The 18,129-nt window shown below is 42.7% G+C and overlaps 6 protein-coding genes and 1 long non-coding RNA gene across 7 annotated transcripts; 2 read left to right on the top strand and 5 right to left on the bottom strand.

Annotated features, from left to right (window-relative positions):
• Window positions 1-62: 62 nt before the first annotated feature.
• Window positions 63-1,639, top strand: NimB1 (Nimrod B1). Its single transcript, XM_020955172.2, has 4 exons — window positions 63-358; window positions 469-1,026; window positions 1,090-1,293; window positions 1,352-1,639. Exons 1-4 carry the CDS (start codon window positions 177-179, stop codon window positions 1,608-1,610), a joined length of 1,203 nt encoding a protein of 400 aa, XP_020810831.2. The 5' UTR covers window positions 63-176; the 3' UTR covers window positions 1,611-1,639.
• Window positions 1,565-4,004, bottom strand: NimB2 (Nimrod B2). The gene is made up of 4 exons (XM_086832094.1): window positions 3,933-4,004; window positions 3,164-3,869; window positions 2,021-2,557; window positions 1,565-1,965 (listed from the first exon to the last, which is right to left on the bottom strand). Exons 2-4 carry the CDS (start codon window positions 3,601-3,603, stop codon window positions 1,656-1,658), a joined length of 1,287 nt encoding a protein of 428 aa, XP_086688220.1. The 5' UTR covers window positions 3,604-3,869; window positions 3,933-4,004; the 3' UTR covers window positions 1,565-1,655.
• A 778-nt stretch (window positions 4,005-4,782) lies between these two features.
• NimB3 (Nimrod B3) lies at window positions 4,783-5,963 on the bottom strand. The gene is made up of 2 exons (XM_086832093.1): window positions 5,121-5,963; window positions 4,783-5,053 (listed from the first exon to the last, which is right to left on the bottom strand). Exons 1-2 carry the CDS (start codon window positions 5,279-5,281, stop codon window positions 4,852-4,854), a joined length of 363 nt encoding a protein of 120 aa, XP_086688219.1. The 5' UTR covers window positions 5,282-5,963; the 3' UTR covers window positions 4,783-4,851.
• On the bottom strand, window positions 5,416-7,582 carry NimB4 (Nimrod B4). Its single transcript, XM_086832092.1, has 3 exons — window positions 7,079-7,582; window positions 6,382-6,945; window positions 5,416-6,249 (listed from the first exon to the last, which is right to left on the bottom strand). The coding sequence occupies exons 1-3, from the start codon at window positions 7,366-7,368 to the stop codon at window positions 5,745-5,747; spliced, it is 1,359 nt and encodes a 452-aa protein (XP_086688218.1). The 5' UTR covers window positions 7,369-7,582; the 3' UTR covers window positions 5,416-5,744.
• Window positions 7,537-11,044, top strand: NimB5 (Nimrod B5). Its single transcript, XM_020955176.2, has 3 exons — window positions 7,537-8,774; window positions 9,606-10,148; window positions 10,224-11,044. Exons 1-3 carry the CDS (start codon window positions 8,485-8,487, stop codon window positions 10,318-10,320), a joined length of 930 nt encoding a protein of 309 aa, XP_020810835.2. The 5' UTR covers window positions 7,537-8,484; the 3' UTR covers window positions 10,321-11,044.
• Window positions 11,045-12,072: 1,028 nt separating this feature from the next.
• LOC147643725 (uncharacterized) lies at window positions 12,073-13,534 on the bottom strand. Its single transcript, XR_015271489.1, has 2 exons — window positions 12,999-13,534; window positions 12,073-12,915 (listed from the first exon to the last, which is right to left on the bottom strand). It is a non-coding gene; the product is annotated as an uncharacterized LOC147643725 (long non-coding RNA).
• A 1,282-nt stretch (window positions 13,535-14,816) lies between these two features.
• NimC1 (Nimrod C1) lies at window positions 14,817-17,588 on the bottom strand. The gene is made up of 2 exons (XM_086832091.1): window positions 17,251-17,588; window positions 14,817-16,891 (listed from the first exon to the last, which is right to left on the bottom strand). Exons 1-2 carry the CDS (start codon window positions 17,572-17,574, stop codon window positions 15,065-15,067), a joined length of 2,151 nt encoding a protein of 716 aa, XP_086688217.1. The 5' UTR covers window positions 17,575-17,588; the 3' UTR covers window positions 14,817-15,064.
• Between the last annotated feature and the right edge of the window lie 541 nt (window positions 17,589-18,129).

The raw sequence follows: 18,129 nt of genomic DNA, 5'->3' as shown, positions 1-18,129 counted from the left end.
TTAAAGCTAAAAATTACAGAGCTACAATTGCACAAATTCTCTTGAGTATCTTTTTTCGATCGCCTTTCGAAAACCTCTCGTTCTGATGCTGATAAGCCCTCCAAGTAGTACATTAAAGTCCCCCAGCAAGTCGTTCATTCGCTCCACAACACCCTAGCTTGATACTACAGGCGGCAATGTTTTCGAGGGGACCATTGGCTCTGCTAATTGCTCTGCTGACTCTGGCTGTGGCCCCGGCTCAAATCGAGGCCGATTCCTCAGAGCTTGAGCTTTACGGTGACATAGTGACTCCGGGGGAGTTCGAGTCGCTGAGCCTGACCCGCGAGCGCCAACAACATCTCTGCCAGCGTGAGGTGCCGTAAGTACTGATCTTATATGTATACTGATGACCACTATGACCCTCTTTGCATGCTATGCCTCGAGGGAAACCCCCAGGGGAGCGCAACTGTAGAGATTTTCCGATTACAGGGCCGTGTTTTTCCAAACCCACAAGGATACTGTGCCACGCGGCAATGGCTCCACCATCTTTTATCACCGCATCGAGGTCTGCTGCCTGGGCTATCGACGTGATCGCTACTCCGGTGAATGTGTGCCCGACTGCTCGGAGTCCTCGCCGGACAACTGTCGCAATGGCTTCTGTCACGCTCCTGGTCGCTGCGAATGCTTCGCGGAGTTTGTCCGCAACGAACACGGCTCCTGCATCCACACCTGTCCGATTGCTTGCCAGCACGGCAGATGCTACCTGAACGGCACCTGTGCCTGTCACCCGGGCTACGCCCTCGACCAGGAGACCCGCCAGTTCTGCCGGCCGCAGTGCTCCCAGGCATGTGGCACCCACGAGGAGTGCGTGGCCCCTGGCCAGTGCGACTGCTCACCCGGCTACCGCCGCACTCCTGACCTAGGATGCCAGCCAGTCTGTGCCCCGGACTGTGGATACGGCAAGTGCTCGGCACCCAATCAGTGCGAGTGCTTTGCCGGATTCATAAAGCGACCGCAGCGGAATGTCTGCGAGGCAGAGTGCTACATGTAAAGTATATTCACATGGTTTGATCTAACATGGAATCTATATAAATCTCTCACATTAATTAGCAATTGCGAGAATGGCTTCTGCGAGTCGAGATACAAGTGCCAGTGCCGGGAGGGCTACCGCTATGACCACAACACCACCAGTTGCCTGCCGGAGTGCACCGACAACTGTGGCCACGGGAACGGAGTGTGCATAGCTCCCGGAGTCTGCCGCTGCTTTGAGGGTTACGAAGCCCACCTCTCAAGCTGCCAGCCCAAGTGTGAGAGGTCGGTATAGGTGCCGACAAGTCGAAGGATTCACAGCATACGGCTCTAACTTTCACAGGTCCTGCGGCAAGTATGGTCGCTGTCTGGCCCCGAATATCTGCGGCTGCGGGCAGTCCCAACAGCACTGCCTGAATGGCCGTTGCGATGAGATGGGACATTGCGTGTGCCCTTCGGGGGAATCCCATTTTGTGGACCGCTGCCTGAAGCCCCAGGAACTAACCCGGCAGGTCTCCACCAGGGAGCAGAGAAGGCATTTAAGTCACCAGCTGCGTTACGAGTTCAATGCCCTAATTGGGCGTCTCTTTAATTTCACCTGAGACAAATCAAATAAAGATTGCAAGGTTAAGTATTAGGACAGTTGCTTAGGTGGCCTGGCAGGTCTGGCGTCCCTTGATGCCGCTCTTGGTGAATCCTGGCCTGCAAATGCAGAAGTTTGGAGCACTGCAGAAGCCGTTGAGGCATCCCTGGGGGCAGTGGGGCTGGCAGATGTTCCTCTGGTGCTCGTCTCTCACGTAACCCGGCTTGCATTCGCACTGATTGTTGCCCACGCAGACGCCGTTGAGGCAGGGTATGTCGCACTTGGGCTGGCACTCGGCCAACTTGCGGTCCCATTCGAACCCGGAGGCGCACTCGCAGACGTCCGGGGCAATGCAGCGTCCGTTCTTGCAGGGTCTGGTAGGGAAAGTAATTAGATACAGGATACAGATTCGAGTCGAAGACCACTCACATCGTACAGATAGGCTCACAGCGACCCTGGAGCTTGAGGTAACCCCCATTGCAGGTGCAGTGACCGGGAGCAGTGCACCTGCCGTTCTCGCAGCTATCGCAGACCGGCTCGCAGCTACCATCAGCGGCTTGGCGATATCCCTCCAGGCAGGCGCACTTGTTGGGGGCGACACAGCGACCAAAGGCGCATCCTGGGCGGCACACCGGCTGGCAGTACTTGCGGGTCTCCGGGTCCAGCGAGTAGCCCTCGCGGCACCGGCACTCGTTGGCCTCGTCGCACACCCCGTTGCCACATCCCAGAGGGCAGGTGGAGATGCATTTGCCTTCGGCGGTGCGAACGTGTCCGGGAATGCAAACGCAGGTGTTGGGCGCCGTGCAGATGCCATTGGGACAGTCATCGGCACAGATAGGTTCGCAGCGGCGGTAGATGTGAGGATTACGCTCGTATCCCTCGCAGCACACCTCGATGCGACTCATGTCCGGAGTGGTTCCATTGCCCACGAACTTGTCGCGGGAGTTACGCAGGAGGGAGGCGGTGCTAAAAGAGTTGCATGAAGGTTTAACTGAGCATTACAATACGATTTATGGGTAGACTTCTAATAACTTAAGTTTTGAGTATTACGGTTTACCTTTTAACAAAATAGTCCTTCAAAACAATTGGGCCTTGAAGGAAATACATTCTTAATCAACTTTATTAGTGGTTTACTCATTTATATAATGTTGCTAAAACATTTCTCATCAGAATTATCAGACACAGAACGGAAACATTGAAAAACTGTTCAAGTTATAATTGCTATACTTTCACATCACTCTTAAACTGTTAAACTGTTGTACTTTTAAATATATACATAATTAAAAAGATTTTTGTAACTATTATTCTTAATATTGTGTAGAGTATAAAGAGAGTTTATATAGTGTACTATGTTTCAAAACTTCAAGTTGCATTAAATACGTATGAAACTGCATACTAAATTTGTACATATTATTTGCTTGTACTATCAATGAGCATTCAATTATCAGGCCAGTGGAGGAAGTCGAGGTCGTTAGTTCATTGTTTTAATTGTTTGCCTTGTTTTCGAATGCTCTCCGACATGGGCGATAGTTGAAAGCGAAATAAAAATGTGTTCCTTCGATTAAAACTTACGGAACTTCCTTGAAACAGATGCCGCTGGCCATCCCAGATCGAGTCTTATTGATGAACAGCGCCGTCTCGTCGAGGACTTGGGGTCTGCGATTAGGCGGAACAGTCACCGGCTGGACATAGTGTCCGTAAAGAGGCGGCAGGGTGGATGGTTGGTACGTTTCAGCCGGAACAACGTTGCTGGATCCGTAATTGGATCCAGCCTGGTTGTGGTTACTCCAGACGTAGTTGCTCTGGTTCTGGCTGTTCCAGCCGTAAGTGCTCTGGTTGTAGCTGCTCCAGTTGAAAGCGCTCTGGTTGAAATCACTTGCGTTTCCGGATAACTGCAGGTTGCCCGAAGGAGGCTGACGCGTCTTGATGCCTGCCGTCTTGAACTGGCCCTGGCCCAGGGAGCAGATGGCCAGCAGAACACTCAGGGCCAGCAGCTGGGTCGGTGAGCTCATGGTGATGTCACTTGGTTGCGATTACGTATGGAAATTTCAGTGCGCCCACGTCCACGTCCGTTGGCTTCTACTGCTGCACTTCAACTATTCGACTGCCAGTGCCAAAGCTGCGGATCTCGATCTCAGAGCCGCGAATCGCCTCCGGCGACCCCTTGTTGTCCGCCTCCTAATCAGCACCTCGCCATTGGTCGCATCAATGGGGCGAACGGAGCGAAGGTTTGCTCTCCGCACAGCCTTAGGCAAAACAAATTGATAATTTCTATTTGCTTCGACGTAAATAATGAATTTCGTTTGTTAACAATCAATGGGTAATTCCACGAAAATCTCACCGAATAGCGATGACTTCAGCTACACATGGAGAGCGTTGAGTTGGTGAGGAGATCAGGGGACGCCTCTTAACTGAAGCTCATTTAATATTTGCAAAGTTGTTACTCTAAATGCAAAATGTCATAAGTTGGTGGATTAGCTTACTTTAGAGGTAAATGAACCTAAAGAAGGGATGGGGAACTTTATCTTAAATGGTTCCACTACTTATATTTTATTGCTTATTCATTAATGTTCTTTTTTTTGTGACCATATACATTAAACATTCACAATCATGGGCAGAATTTATAGCTCTAGTAATGGGAAAGTTGTATTCATTACAGAAGTCGGACTTAAAATAGGATCTCAAAGCAACGGAATTAATATAGTGTATAGTATTAAGTAGCATTAATAATATTTAGAATTGTTGGACATCACTTTAAGAAAATAATTGTCTAAAGAAGTAGCTATAGAAATATAAAAATGTTTAAATTAGAACCAATCACATTTTGGTCTGAAGTTACTGTAAAGCTCTTTGAGACTATTAAAATACACCCAAAATAAGATACAATAGATCCGAAATAAGCAAAACTAAATCCACAATACATCCAGTATATGTACATCGAAAATAGGCCCCAAAACTACCCAAACTTAAATTATACTGCAAATAAACTCAAAAAATAAATTACAAATAATAAACCTAGTTCCTTTTTCTGCCCTAAGCTGCAGAAATTTTGGGAGCTAAATGTGCCTTCCTTATTTTTATCTCAACTCGTTAGGAGTAGTTTTTGTCAGTTTAGATTGATAGGTAAAATCAATTTACTAATTATACTTAACTGACTCAATATACAATACTCATTTAAAAGAAAGTGAAAGTTTAAATACCACCCAAAACCTGAAACGAAATTAGATTCGTTCTCAGATTAGGGTAAAAATAAAATTTATTCATTGCTTATGACATTTCCCATTTTGTCGATAGTAGCCAGGAGCACATTCGCAGTTGTCCGGCGTGATGCAGAGACCATTTGAGCAATCCTCCCTGCAGATCGGTAGACACGTTAGCTTCTCGGAGCTGCCCATGCGGAGGTAGCCATTGCAGCAGTAAGAGATCTGTCGTCTCCTGGCGTTCGGATTGATGGTGTCCACCCTGAAAGAGGGAGAGCAAGGAATTATGATTAGACACTTGTGGTTTCGAGTTGATCCGGTTTACTCACATGATGTCCCCGTAGCAGATTCCGGAGGGGCGATTGGCCAGTACATCGCTGTGCCAGTCGGGCAGGGGCACGGCCTTCCAGAACTGGGCGGTGACGGGATGGGCCAGATTGGAGGCCAGGCAGACGGTAAGTAGGCCAAGTAGCGCGGATGTCAAGTGCATTTCGCTCAGATCTGTGACTAGGAATGAGGTCGGGTGGAAAAGCGAGACCGGAGCTCGCCAATGTCTCGGGGCTACTAAATTGTCGTCTGTGTCAGACCCGGCATTTAAATGTATGAAGAAAGAAATTGTCTATATTTGTATGAAGATAATTATATTTTTGATACCGAGTAGTCATCGGGTATGTTGAATTGGCAGGGCATATTTCCTTCTTAGTTTAATATATATGCTTAACGTAACTTTAATCTTTTCACTTTAGAATAAAACAACATTATGTATAAATTAAATCTGTTGATAAGTGACTCCGCGAGGTATCCCTCGCATGAGCTTTAGTAGTTCACTCTAAAATAGACCAAAGGGAAGCTCAAGATATGGGTATGACCTACTGATAAGGCTACAACAACAAATTGAGAAATATTTCAGTGTTTATTAGTGTTCTCTTCCAAAGCGAGAACAAGAGCTTATCTCAGAGCCACCACATGGAGTTGTGGACGAGGTCGGAGCCGCCCAAGACAAAATGTCTCCCTATGAGCAGATTGAACTCCTGGATGAGCGAGGCATTCACCCGGATGGGATTCATCGATGCGTAGGTGGTGACCGTGTCCGGCGACATGCACTTGTCGATGAATCGCGTCTTGCCCACCTGGCACCGGCATCGTCCCTCAGCATTGCAGAGCCCGAACTCACACTTCTGGTACGTGCGATCTGGACCCGGGACCACGGCGCATCCGCACACACCCGGAGCTATGCACTTGCCGTAGAAGCCGCATCCCCGCTCACAGACAGCATCGCAGCGCTCCCGATTCCGGACGTAGCCGTTGAAGCAGCGACAGTTACCCGGAGAGATGCAGACCCCATTATCGCAGGTGTCCCCACAGTCCGGCAGGCAACTCGTGGTATTCTCGTCGTAGCGATATCCATTCTGACACACACAGGTCGTGAAGTTTGCACAGAATCCGTTCTCGCAGCGTCTGAAAATGGATCAATGAAATTATTGTATTTGATATATTGAAGCAAATTGAGGTTCATAAGATCTGGAATTCTTGGAAATGTTAAATAGATTCAAAGATCCCTATTCAATTCTCGTTATTTGATTTACTCACTTGTAGCAGTGTCCTTCACAAGAGCTACCGTTGAGTCGCTTCTGATATCCCGGAAAGCACTCGCACTGGTTGGGACCCACACAGTGACCGTAGCCACAGTCCGGAATGCAAACCGGCTGGCATCCGAGTGCCGAAGACTCCCTCAGACCGCGGGCAAAGCCCTCGGCGCAGGAGCACTTGCCCGGCTCCAGGCAGACCTCGTTGTGGCCACAGGTCGTGTTGCACTGTGGCTGGCAGTAGCGTCGGGATCCATCCAGCTCGTACCCCTTGTTGCACAGACAGGTGCCGTTCAGGAAGCACCTTCCGTGGGGACAACCGAGCGGACAGGTGGGCACACAGTTGTTGCGGTAGTTCAGCACAAAGTCGTTGAAGCACTGACAGAGGCCTCCCGCGACACAGAAGCCATTCTCCTGACAGTGCTCCCCACAATCGGGGACGCATCTGCTCCAATCATACTCGTAGCGCCGCCAGCCCTTGCAACACACCTCAATGACGTTAAAATAGGGATTAGTGGTGCTATTGCCCACGATCTTTACCTCCTTGTCGTACTGAAAGAAGACAGCACTGCACAATGACAGAGTTAGAATATGAAGGTATCGTTCTTAAGACTAATGAATAAGGATAACTGGAAGTGAAGTAATTTTCGAAAGAGGTAATTATAATCTCCAGCTCCTTCCGCTCGGCTTAACAGACTTACGGCACTTCCCGGTAGCACTTATCCGGATGCTCTCCTCGGCGGGGCAGTGACAGCCCGTTGGGAATGATGTAGGGCTTTCGACTGGTGGTCGTGGAGGACAGGCGCCTCTGGTGAGCCTCCAGCTCACGTTGCAGCTCCCGGTGGCGCTGCTCCGCCTTCATCCGGAGCTGCTCGTCCTGTTGCTGCTGCAGCTGCCGCTCGTGCAACTGGACCTCCAGGGCCTGGAGCAGGCAGACCGAGAGGACAAGCAGGAGCGAGTGGATGCACAGACTGCGCAGTAGTGGCGACATCCCGGATTTCTAAATCCAGCTCTTAAACCGCACCACCGAAGCGCTCAAGTCGCTATTGCTTACTGCTCCAGCGATGGCGACGCTGCTGGGCAGGCCTTTAATCGCAGTCGGGGGCACAGATAAGAGGGCTTTTGGCTTTTAATTGTAAACGAACGAGATCCAGAGACCACAAGGCCAAAGTATGTCAAATGAGAGTGAACTACAGAATTGTTATGGCACTTTATTGCTAATTGTACATAGCATTTGTTTTGAAAAAATTTTACTTTAAATCAGTTTTATCCACTGACCCGACTTGTGTGTCAGAAAAATTCTTTGCTAGGCCTTTGCTCGTGCAAATTGTTCAAACCTTCTTGGGAATGCAGTTCTATCATTCCTATGTTTTATCTGTAATAAAAGAAATGTATCTCAGACAAAGGCAACTTGACAAATTTTAAATTTATTAAGGATATCAGTAGAGTAAGCTATCAAACAAGAGTTCTTAAACGAACAATATAATACAAACCATGATTTTTGTAAGTTCCAAGCTACAATTTATTTCACGCATGTACCTCTTTTTATTTTGATCAGTCTATTATTTTAATTTTAATACGTCAATTGAATGTAAATTATATTCATATTCATTATTATTCATATTCATAGTGAAATAGGTTAGTGAAGTAATTAAATTAAATTATTAAAATTACAATTTCTTAAAGGCAACTAATTCTTACACTTCTTTAGAATCTAAATTTGTGTTGGCAGCAACATATTTTTAGCAACTCATGTCTTCATTGTTCAACATTTTTTTTCTTTTGCCACGTTTAATTTATGTTTTTTATAAAATTTAGCAAATTAGACAAAGCTCATTACAAATTAACCCGCAATGCTTTAAGTACCGGGTATCTCCCAGTCGGTTACAACCGACTGTTGCTTTCCTTTTTGGTTTTACTTGCTTTTATTTATGTTTAAAAAAATCTGAGCCGAATTCCGCTCTATTTGTGAGAATTCAGCACAATTTTTTCTGATAAGCCACCAAACAAACTTTGTTCGAGTAGCGAACTCACGAATCTCAAACAAAATCAGTACAATTTTAGCTGGCAAATAGCAAGCACTTCCATATTCAAATCATAAGTCACAATGCGGCTTCTGAGTTTTCTTCACCTCATAATATTTCATAATATTTACGCGCATTTGCCGAACTTCGGTGACTACGATTCTCGATATGGTGCGAGGAGACCGATCTCCCAGGATCCGGGAAACTATGGTGGAGTCTATTTGGAAAACAGGCAGCTGAGAAATAATAATAGACCCGGAGCAGCCAACCTTGAAGATATCACAAACCTAGGTCAGCAGCGAATGCGTCGCGAGTATCTGATACGATCGCATGAAACACCATCCGGACACAACAAGTGCCGCATATGGGTGCCGTAAGTATGCATTACATTGAAAGCATTTAGTTATATAAAATATATAATATATTATGTATTGTAAACATCTTTCCATACTTTAAATTTCTTTTAGCAGGCAACTAACAACTGTTTTGATTATCAATTATCAAATTTAGCGTTTAATTTAGTTTCATGTAACAAAACATTACTCCTCATAAGAATATATATTTGTTAATGTTTTTAATGTGTCCACTTTCTTTATAAAGAAATACCATATTATATATAGTTATTTATTAGATACTAAACTGACCTGCGTTCCGCATTTAGAATGGATTTCATCAAATTCTAGCTTTTAAACAGACAGAAACACCAATAGATTCTTCTTTCATACTCTTTTCGGTTGGGATTATCTTATAATTCTATATGTACCTATAGGCTCAATTTTTATTATTGTATTTATTTATTTTTTAATGGTTTTTTGCCAACCTCAAGGTTTATTTGGAATGATTTTAATAACGTCTTTTATATATTTTCATTTACACCTCAACCGAACTAGCATGTAGAAAATCTATTAATTAAGAAACCAACCAAAACAAGTTTTGCGAGATAACAAGTTTTAGTAAAGCATATACAAATGTTTATTACTTGGCTTATAGTATCAAAATTGCAATTAAAATTAGATGTATACTAACATTTATAAGTGGACGCTAATATAATATGGGCATAAAACAGATAATTATAATATACAGATTAGGTTTACCGATAGGTATAATAGTTTATATATATTTTAGCATGAGGCTTTCGAAAATGATTCAATCAATATGACTAGAATGCTCTTTGGTATATCCTTATTGCATATCCTTATTGCAGTCCTGAAACAGTGGAGAAGTACCCACACGCCAGTCTCATCCAGGCGGACCAGTCCAAGCGCCTGTCCCATATCGAGGTCTGCTGTACAGGGTACTCGGCCAGTCGGTACAAGGGAGTGACTTCGTGCCGGCCCCTGTGCGGATGCCGGAACGGAAGCTGCCGGGCTCCCGGCGAGTGCGATTGCTACGAGGGATATGTGAAGAACGACAACGGGGATTGCGTCTTCGCCTGTCCACTGGGGTGCCAGAACGGAGTCTGCTACCTCGACGGCAGCTGCCAATGCAACCCGAGATACAAGCTGGACGAGACGCGGCGCTTCTGCCGGCCCATCTGCAGCAGCGGGTGTGGCAACAATCCGCGGCACAACTGCACCGAGCCGGAGGTCTGTGGGTGCGCCAAGGGCTACCAGCTGACGGATGTCGGTTGCCAGCCCGTCTGCGACCCGGACTGCGGAGTGGGCGGCCTCTGCCAGGAGGACAACCAGTGCGACTGTGCCCCGGGCTACAAGCGGAAGGATGGCGTCTGCCAGGCCGATTGCTACCAGTGAGTTGCTTTGAGTTGTTAATAATCACAATTCGCAAATGATTTAATTTAAATAAATAAATATTTAAATCGCAGAAAGTGCAACAACGGGGTGTGTGTGAGCCGTAATCGATGCATCTGCGATCCGGGATTCAGCTACCATGAGGAGTCGACCATGTGTGTTCCAGTCTAGACAGATGATGGTTTTACTTTCCAGGTCTTTTCACTCCGCCTGAGTATTCGTGAATAACTTTATTTTTAAGAGTATGTTGCACCTGGAATCTAAAAGATAAATTCAACGAAGATTTTATAGTTTAATAATCTCTAATGACTGGGAAAACTTTTAGAAAGAACAGTAACTATTCAAATTTATGATGAAGTACGTTTTAAAATGGTTTAATATTTAATTGTCTTTTTAGGTTTTAAGTTCCTCTAAAAATACTTAAGCAATTCTTCATTTACTTGATAAATAAAGTTTAAACAGAAAAAACTGTCTTATACTTAATTTCTTAATATTTCGCTTATTTGTTTTGCATTATTAAATAATTCAAAGAAAATAAAGTTCTCATTACTGACAACATCCGGACTTAAGCTCGATAACGAAAATGCAAGCAACATTAGAATAAACACTTTATCATAATTATTAAAGTGTTGTTAAACAATAATTATATATTGAAAAGACTTTAAACATTTCTCTATTTGCTCTAGATTTGTCTTTACCTTGTGATTTAAGCTCCACATTTAAATATACTTTTTTGTTATTATAATTATTAGTACATATGTTTTATATTACAATTCCTAACTTATAAAAATGTATTTAAGCTAAGACCTTTATCAATGTTATAATTTTTTTTTCTGATATCTGGTTTTCTTCAAAGTTTGTTTTTAATAAAATTGATAATACTGCTCGTAATAAACTAATGACAATAACGCCGTAAAGCCGAAAACGGGAATAGACAAAAAAAATGTTTTATACTGCATTTTAAAGAAAGAAAACTTAAGATAATTTCAATGAATTTTTTAAAAGTTATCAGAGAGGGGAAAAAAGAAATGCAAAAAAAAAACCTTTTACGTTTTAAATTTTAAGTTTCTTAGATACAAATAAATGTATTATTTTATTTCGTATCGTATAATATACAAGAAAGGAAGCTAACTTCGGCACGCCGAAGTTTATATACCCTTGCAGATAGAACTCGATGACTAGGAATCCATACAATATTAATTTTATATATTTGCGTTAAAAAACAATAAAGTAATACCTATTTTCATTGCATTCACCTATACATATTATATTTTCAGTTTTACATTCACAGATTTGCATTTTTCTTCTACATCAAACGATCGTTCGTATGGCACCTATATGATATAGTCGTCCGATTTTATACCTCAAATTTGATGAAAATCTGTTGAAAACTGAAAAAGTTTAATATTTAATTGCATTAATTTCTCGATCGTTCCTATGGGAGCTATATGATATAGTAGTCCTATTTTCATAAAATTTTACACAAAATTGTAGAGTACAATAAAATGAGTACAATATCTCAAATTCAATCAAATTCTGTTGAAAACTAAAAATGTTATAATTTTTTTTGTAAAAATTTTCCGATCATTCCTATGGCAGCTATATGATATAGTCTCCGATCCGGCCCGTTCACTTCATGAGAGTATATAGAAGGCTAACTACAAAGTTTCATTCAGATAGCTTCAAAACTGAGAGACTAGTTTGCGTAGAAACGGACAGACGGACAGAAGGACAGACGGACATCGCTAGATCGACTCGGCTGTTGCTCCTGATCAAGAATATATATACTTTATATGGTCGGAAATGACTCCTTCACTGCGTTGCAAACTTCTGACTGAAATTATAATACCCTGCAAGGGTATAAAAAGGAGTAGTTGTTTTTTAGTTAATAAAACCCATAAAAATATAAGACAATGCAACATCTTGGTTTAACAGCAAAGTTGTTTAATATGTTTCCAACATATGTATGTACTTTAAGCTTAATTGGATATGTATATTGTATAATTTTTCAATGTCACCCATAATGCTTTTGGGTATCTGTTTATTTTTACTTTCTGTCCCATTCGAATTTTAATTTCAATTCATTTTGTTTCAATTTATCACAACATTATTATTTAGAAGTATGATAGTGCTAAAAAGAAAGTGGAGTTAAAGTGGTTACATAGGTTAAATTCATTCTTTTATAAAATGTTATGTTAATTATTACAAACAATTGCAAATGTTAATTTTTAATAATATATTTTTTTAACAATGTGACACAGTTGGCGCACATTTTTTATTTACAACATATGCCTGTCGATTATTGCAATGCAACAAAACTTTTAGAAGCACAGCCAAGAATGCCACAAGAACCAAAATGCAGAAAAACCAAATGGGAAATGACCAGTCTACTTTGGTTGCGATTGTTTCGCTCAGTGCATTTATTGCTGCAGTTGTAGTTTCGGGAAGTGTATCTGTTACTGCTGTTGTTTTATCGCTTTGGGCAGCCTCTGAATATTCGGATGTTTTGGTATTATCGCTGGGTGTTTCCGTTGACTTCTCGGAGGATTCCATGACGTGATAGATCGGAGTGGAGGATTCCATGAGGTGATAGATGCGACGGGATGACTCAGAAGGATGAACAGAAGTCATATTAAGTACGACTAAAGGTGATACGCTGGAGGACGAAGTAATGTCCTGCGTTTTGTTTAACATTCGTTGACAGTTTTCAATAGGTCCCTCGTAGCCTGGACAACATTTCGGTTGTATTATAAATTTATATGCCGTCTATATTGAGAATAAAGAGTATTCACTTTTACTTATTTGTAAACTCTATTTAATTAATTTAATCAATTGATTTAGATCTTTACCTCTTCCACAACTGAAGTGACCTCTCGATATCTTGTCCTTTGACCATAATTGTATGTTCTTTCTTCAAAAGGAACGAGCTCGGTTTTGTTAACTTTTCGAGTGAAGGGAACTTTTTCAGTAAACTGGCAAACATTTCGACCATACACTTCTGCATAGGCAAATCCAATAGAACAAAAAACCACAAATAAAATAAGTAATTTATCCCGATTCATATTTAAAATTTTAATTGGAACACCACCAACACAGCTCTGCACCAAAAATCAACTGAGCTAAAAAACTTTGTTCCCATTAGGGTATATTTTGGCATTTCAAATTTCGCTCTTCTATTTCCGTTTAGCTTGATAAACGTCTTTTTATACCCTTGCAGGGTATTCTAATTTCAGTCAGAAGTTTGCAACGCAGTGAAGGAGGCACCTCCGACTATATAAAGTATATATATTCTTGATCAGGATCAAAAGCCGAGTCGATCTAGCCATGTCCGTCTGTCCGTCTGTTCGTCTGCCCGTCTGTCCGTTTCTACGCAAACTAGTCTCTCAGTTTTGAAGCTATCTGAATGAAACTTTGTAGTTAGTCTTCTATATACTCTCACTCGTATATACATATGTCGGAACGGGCCGGATCGGAAGGCTATATCATATAGCTGCCATTGGAATGATCGGAAAATTTAAAAAAAAAATTATAACATTTTCAGTTTTCAACAGAATTTAATTAAATTTGAGATTAGGCATTTTATGTTATTCTACAATTTTGTGTAAAATTTTATGAAAATCGGACTACTATATCAAATAGGTCCTATAATTACGATCGTTAGATGTGGAGCAAAAATGCAAATCTGTGAAAGTAAAATTGCAAATATAATATAAATAGGTGATTGAAATGAAAGCAGGTATTACTTCATTGTTTTTTAACATAAATATATATAATTTATATTGTACAGATTCCTAGACATCGAAGTTCTATCTGCAAGGTTATATAAACTTCGGCGTGCAAAAGTTAGCTTCCTTTCTTGTTTCACTTAAAATTTGAGTAATATCCGTTTGATGTCGAGCCACAATTGCTTTTACATACATATTTGAATGTACATACATTAAAAGTACATATATGTCAAAGTACGCTAATCACACTTTCGTAAAGCTTATATGTATATCTTAAAGAATTCCAATCTCACCATATATGTGCATAGTTGTACTTATGATGACGCAGAATGAGAAAATAAAGCAAACTTTCTTTTTATCTATTCAGTCTGCCATTGGATCATTTAATCGAATTAATTTAAATGAAACAAAGGTAGATTGTACGTTTTGTATACACAAAAACAATAATTTTGTCTGATTTTCCATAATTTAAATAGCTATGAAATGAATCATACTCTGCCTTGCCTGCATAAAGAATATATTAAAATATGTATATACAAATTTGTATGCTTAACAAGAATGAAACTATCTTTTGTTCAAAATAGCAAAAAAAAAAAAAACATTTCTATAGGTTTTTTAAATTCAAATAAAATAAATAAATATCTCGTAAAATATAAATTATAAATAAATATTTTTAAAACAATATAGTAATGTGAATCCGATCTGGCCCTTTTTGTTAATAGAGAATCATTCTGATAGCTTGAAAAGTTTTCAATGAAAGCTAAGTGATATCTTTGCGTAGAAGCGGAAGGATGTGCATAGCTAGATCGACTCGGCTGTTGATTTTGGTCAAGAATCTATATATAAATCCATTTAAATTTTCCCTTGCAGTTACAATAATTTTAAAGGGAAAATGTATCTCATCAGTTTAAAAGTCAATTTAGAATCACAAATATCAATTGATTTTTCTGTATTTTGTTGGCCAGTTTTTATTATTATTTTATATAAAATTATATTATTTTACATTAAATATTATGGAAATATGCAAAGTATACAAATATATTGAATACTTAGTATCTCACTCATTTGGTTTTATTTGGAATTGGTTAAACATGGAATGGAGACAGAAAAAGTAGAACCAATTGAACGGTTGAATATGAAATACATTTGAAACTAATAACGGTAAATTGGAATACATTTTGAACTATATTTTACAGATCGTAGATTCCTTCTGTGATCACATCATTACGTCTGGATGTGGATTTTCGATACATTTTTATGGCAGCGACTGCAATGGTCGCTATGACGACTATTCCGGCACACCAGCCCATTAGGATAAGCCATTTGGGTGCCGAAGTAGTGGTCTTTACATGATCACTGGCCTCGGCCATGGCCTGTGCCCTCGTATCCTTGGGCTTCGGCACCTTGCACACAAAGCGCGTCTCCTCGGAGCTATAATCCTCGTCCCCGTCCTCGGTGCAAGCTAGCTGACCAGTGGCCAGATCACAGTGACAGTGGGTCATACTCAGGCACGGCTTGTCCTGGTCATCCGCACAAACCTTGGCACACTTGGCGGTGTTCAGTATTCCCTCATCGAAGTACTCCACCCAGCAGAGGCAGTCCCCGGTGCAGTTCCAGTGGGGGAGTTGCAGCAAGTCAGCTGATGACTTGGAACTGGATGCATCGGCCTCTATCGTGGCGGTTGTGATGTCGGTCAGGTCGGTATGTGTCTCAGAGGTACTCGTTGTCTGCAGGCTACAGCCCTCGGCTGTGTACTCATATCCCGGCCAGCACCGGCACTCCTCGGGGGCCACACAATCTCCGAACCCACAGTCCGTGGAACAGTGGGGCTGGCATATGGTGGCCGAGGACTTGATGTGCCCATCCAAGCAGCTGCACTCATCCGGAGCAGAGCAGGTTCCGTTCACACAGGCTGTTTGACAGACGGGCTGGCATATGGAGGGAATAGAGCTATTGCCCTCCGGCTGGTAGCCCTGGTGGCAGAGGCAAATGTTCGGAGCCACGCAATCCCCGTTGCGACAGCCTCTCTCGCAGATCGCCTCGCACTCATGCTGGGACCCGTCCTTGAATCGATAGCCCGGATCACAGGAGCAGGTCTCCGGCGCAGTGCACCTGCCGTGAATGCAGTGCAAACTGCACTGCGGCTCGCAGGTGTCATCGGGACCCATCAAGTGGCCGATCAGGCAGACGCACTTTTCGGGCGTGAAGCAGAATCCGTTGGGACATCCCTTGCTGCACTTGGGCTGGCACTTGTGGTCCTCACCGGTGGACTCGTAGCCCGGATAGCATTCGCACTCGTTGGGCGCCACGCAGCGGGCATAGTCTGGGCACTCCTGCGTGCACCGCGGTTCGCAGCGATCACCCTTCATGACGTAGCCTGGATCGCAGATGCAGACATCCGGCTGTAAGCAGCTGCTGTGCTCCGGACAACTGGAGCAAATGGGCTGGCAGCCGGAGCTATCGGGGGAATATCCAACCTCGCACTCGCACACTCCTGGCCTCACGCACAGGCTGTGGTTGCCACAGGCCTGCTTGCAGAAGGGCGAGCACTGGCCATGGCTATCCGCCTGGAATCCTTCCACGCAGGCGCACACATCCGGCTCCTGGCAGCGGCTGTTTGGCCCACACTCAGGCTTGCAGACTGGCTGGCAACCGGAGCCTTCTTCCAGCACATCGTAGCCGGGCAGGCACTCGCACTTGGCTGGCGCCGCGCAGAAACTGTGATCTCCGCATCCTTCGGCGCACACGGGAAGGCAGCTTGCACCGTAAGGCCCTTGCTCGTAGCCCTTGTGGCAGATGCACTGATTGGGGATGCCGCACTCCGCGTTCTTGCCGCAACCCGACGGACACAAAGGATGGCAGTCAGTTCCGCCGTAGCCCTCCTTGCAGCGGCACTCATTTGGAGCTGCACAGAAGCCGTTCGCAGGACAATCTGATGTGCACACGGGTTTGCAGTTGTCGACGGAACCTTTGTAGCCACGACAGCAGGAATATTTGGTTTCAATTTTCTCGTCCACCTAAGAGCAAGGGAACCTATTATAATAAGATATTTGTATTTCGGAAATCAGTTTGAACATTTTCGTATCTGTAGACTGGGGACCTATAGAAGTGACAAAACCATATCTGGAGGAATCTTTGCAAGTTTGACTCACTACCAAAGTATTCCTTGAAACAAAGAAATCTTAATCAGATTGATAAAGGGGGAAATACACTTGAGATACACTTGAGAAAAGCAGCTCAACTGTCCGATATATTACTCATGTGAGCACATCCGTTACTTCCGTGATAATACAAAGTATTTTAACTCTGTAAACTCTGAACTTATTGCGTATTTACCTAGTCTTGGTGTCAGTATTTAGCCAGAAGTTCTTCTTACCTCATCTTCCCATCCATATTGGGTGCGATATTTTGTCTGCCATCCTCGCCAATAGGAATGTTCCTGGTACGGCACTAGTTTGCTTCTGTAGACTGAACGTGTGTAGGTTACCCAGACAAGCCCGGAACAAACGTTTCGTCCATAGCTCTGGACCACTTCAGAGTGGGCAACTACCAGGAGGATGAGGCCAAGCCACAGTCTGGGAAACTGGGACATTTCGGGGATATTGCTGCGAAAAATATATATGATTCCGCCACAGCTATCTTTAAGAGTTCCGCTCAACGTTCCGAATCCAACTGAGCTCTCAGTCTGGAACATTCCCATTGTAGTCTCTCCCTGCATCCGTTGAGCTTGCGATAAACTAGACTTAAGTACTCGCAAATATTAAAGCTTTTGATCAAAAGCAATTTGTATATCCTGGTTTCACATTGACTAGAAAAAGTAGGAACTCAAAAAACTCCTACATTCCTATGGCTTTGAAATCTAAAATTTACCTTTAAAGATCTTCGGTAAGAGATACAAATAGTTTACTGCAACATTTCCCTTTCCTGATGCGCCATAAATTTCGTATTGACAAGTCTTCTTGTTTGGCCTTGATCCCACAAAAATGTTTTGTTTCTTCTTCTTTGAGTTACAGATAATTCAATTATTCAAAGGCAGTGCATGACGAAACGCTTATCATGGAAAATATGTTTTGTGCAAGTATTAATGAGCAAAGCTTTTGTGTTCCTATCAATGTAATATCAACATTTAATTTATACTAATTTCTCGTTTGAGGAAATGCACTTTGAAAAATGCATGAACTCTAGACTTTATATATTTAAATGTGATTTCATATAGGGTTTGTTACGATTTACCTTTATTATTATGGTTATCTAT

Source organism: Drosophila serrata, unplaced genomic scaffold (genome assembly GCF_035046125.1).
Source record: "Drosophila serrata isolate PLE 108 unplaced genomic scaffold, ASM3504612v1 contig_245, whole genome shotgun sequence".
NCBI lineage: Eukaryota > Metazoa > Arthropoda > Insecta > Diptera > Drosophilidae > Drosophila > Drosophila serrata.
Note: the sequence above shows the minus strand (reverse complement) of the source record. Positions and strands in the feature narration are given on the sequence as shown.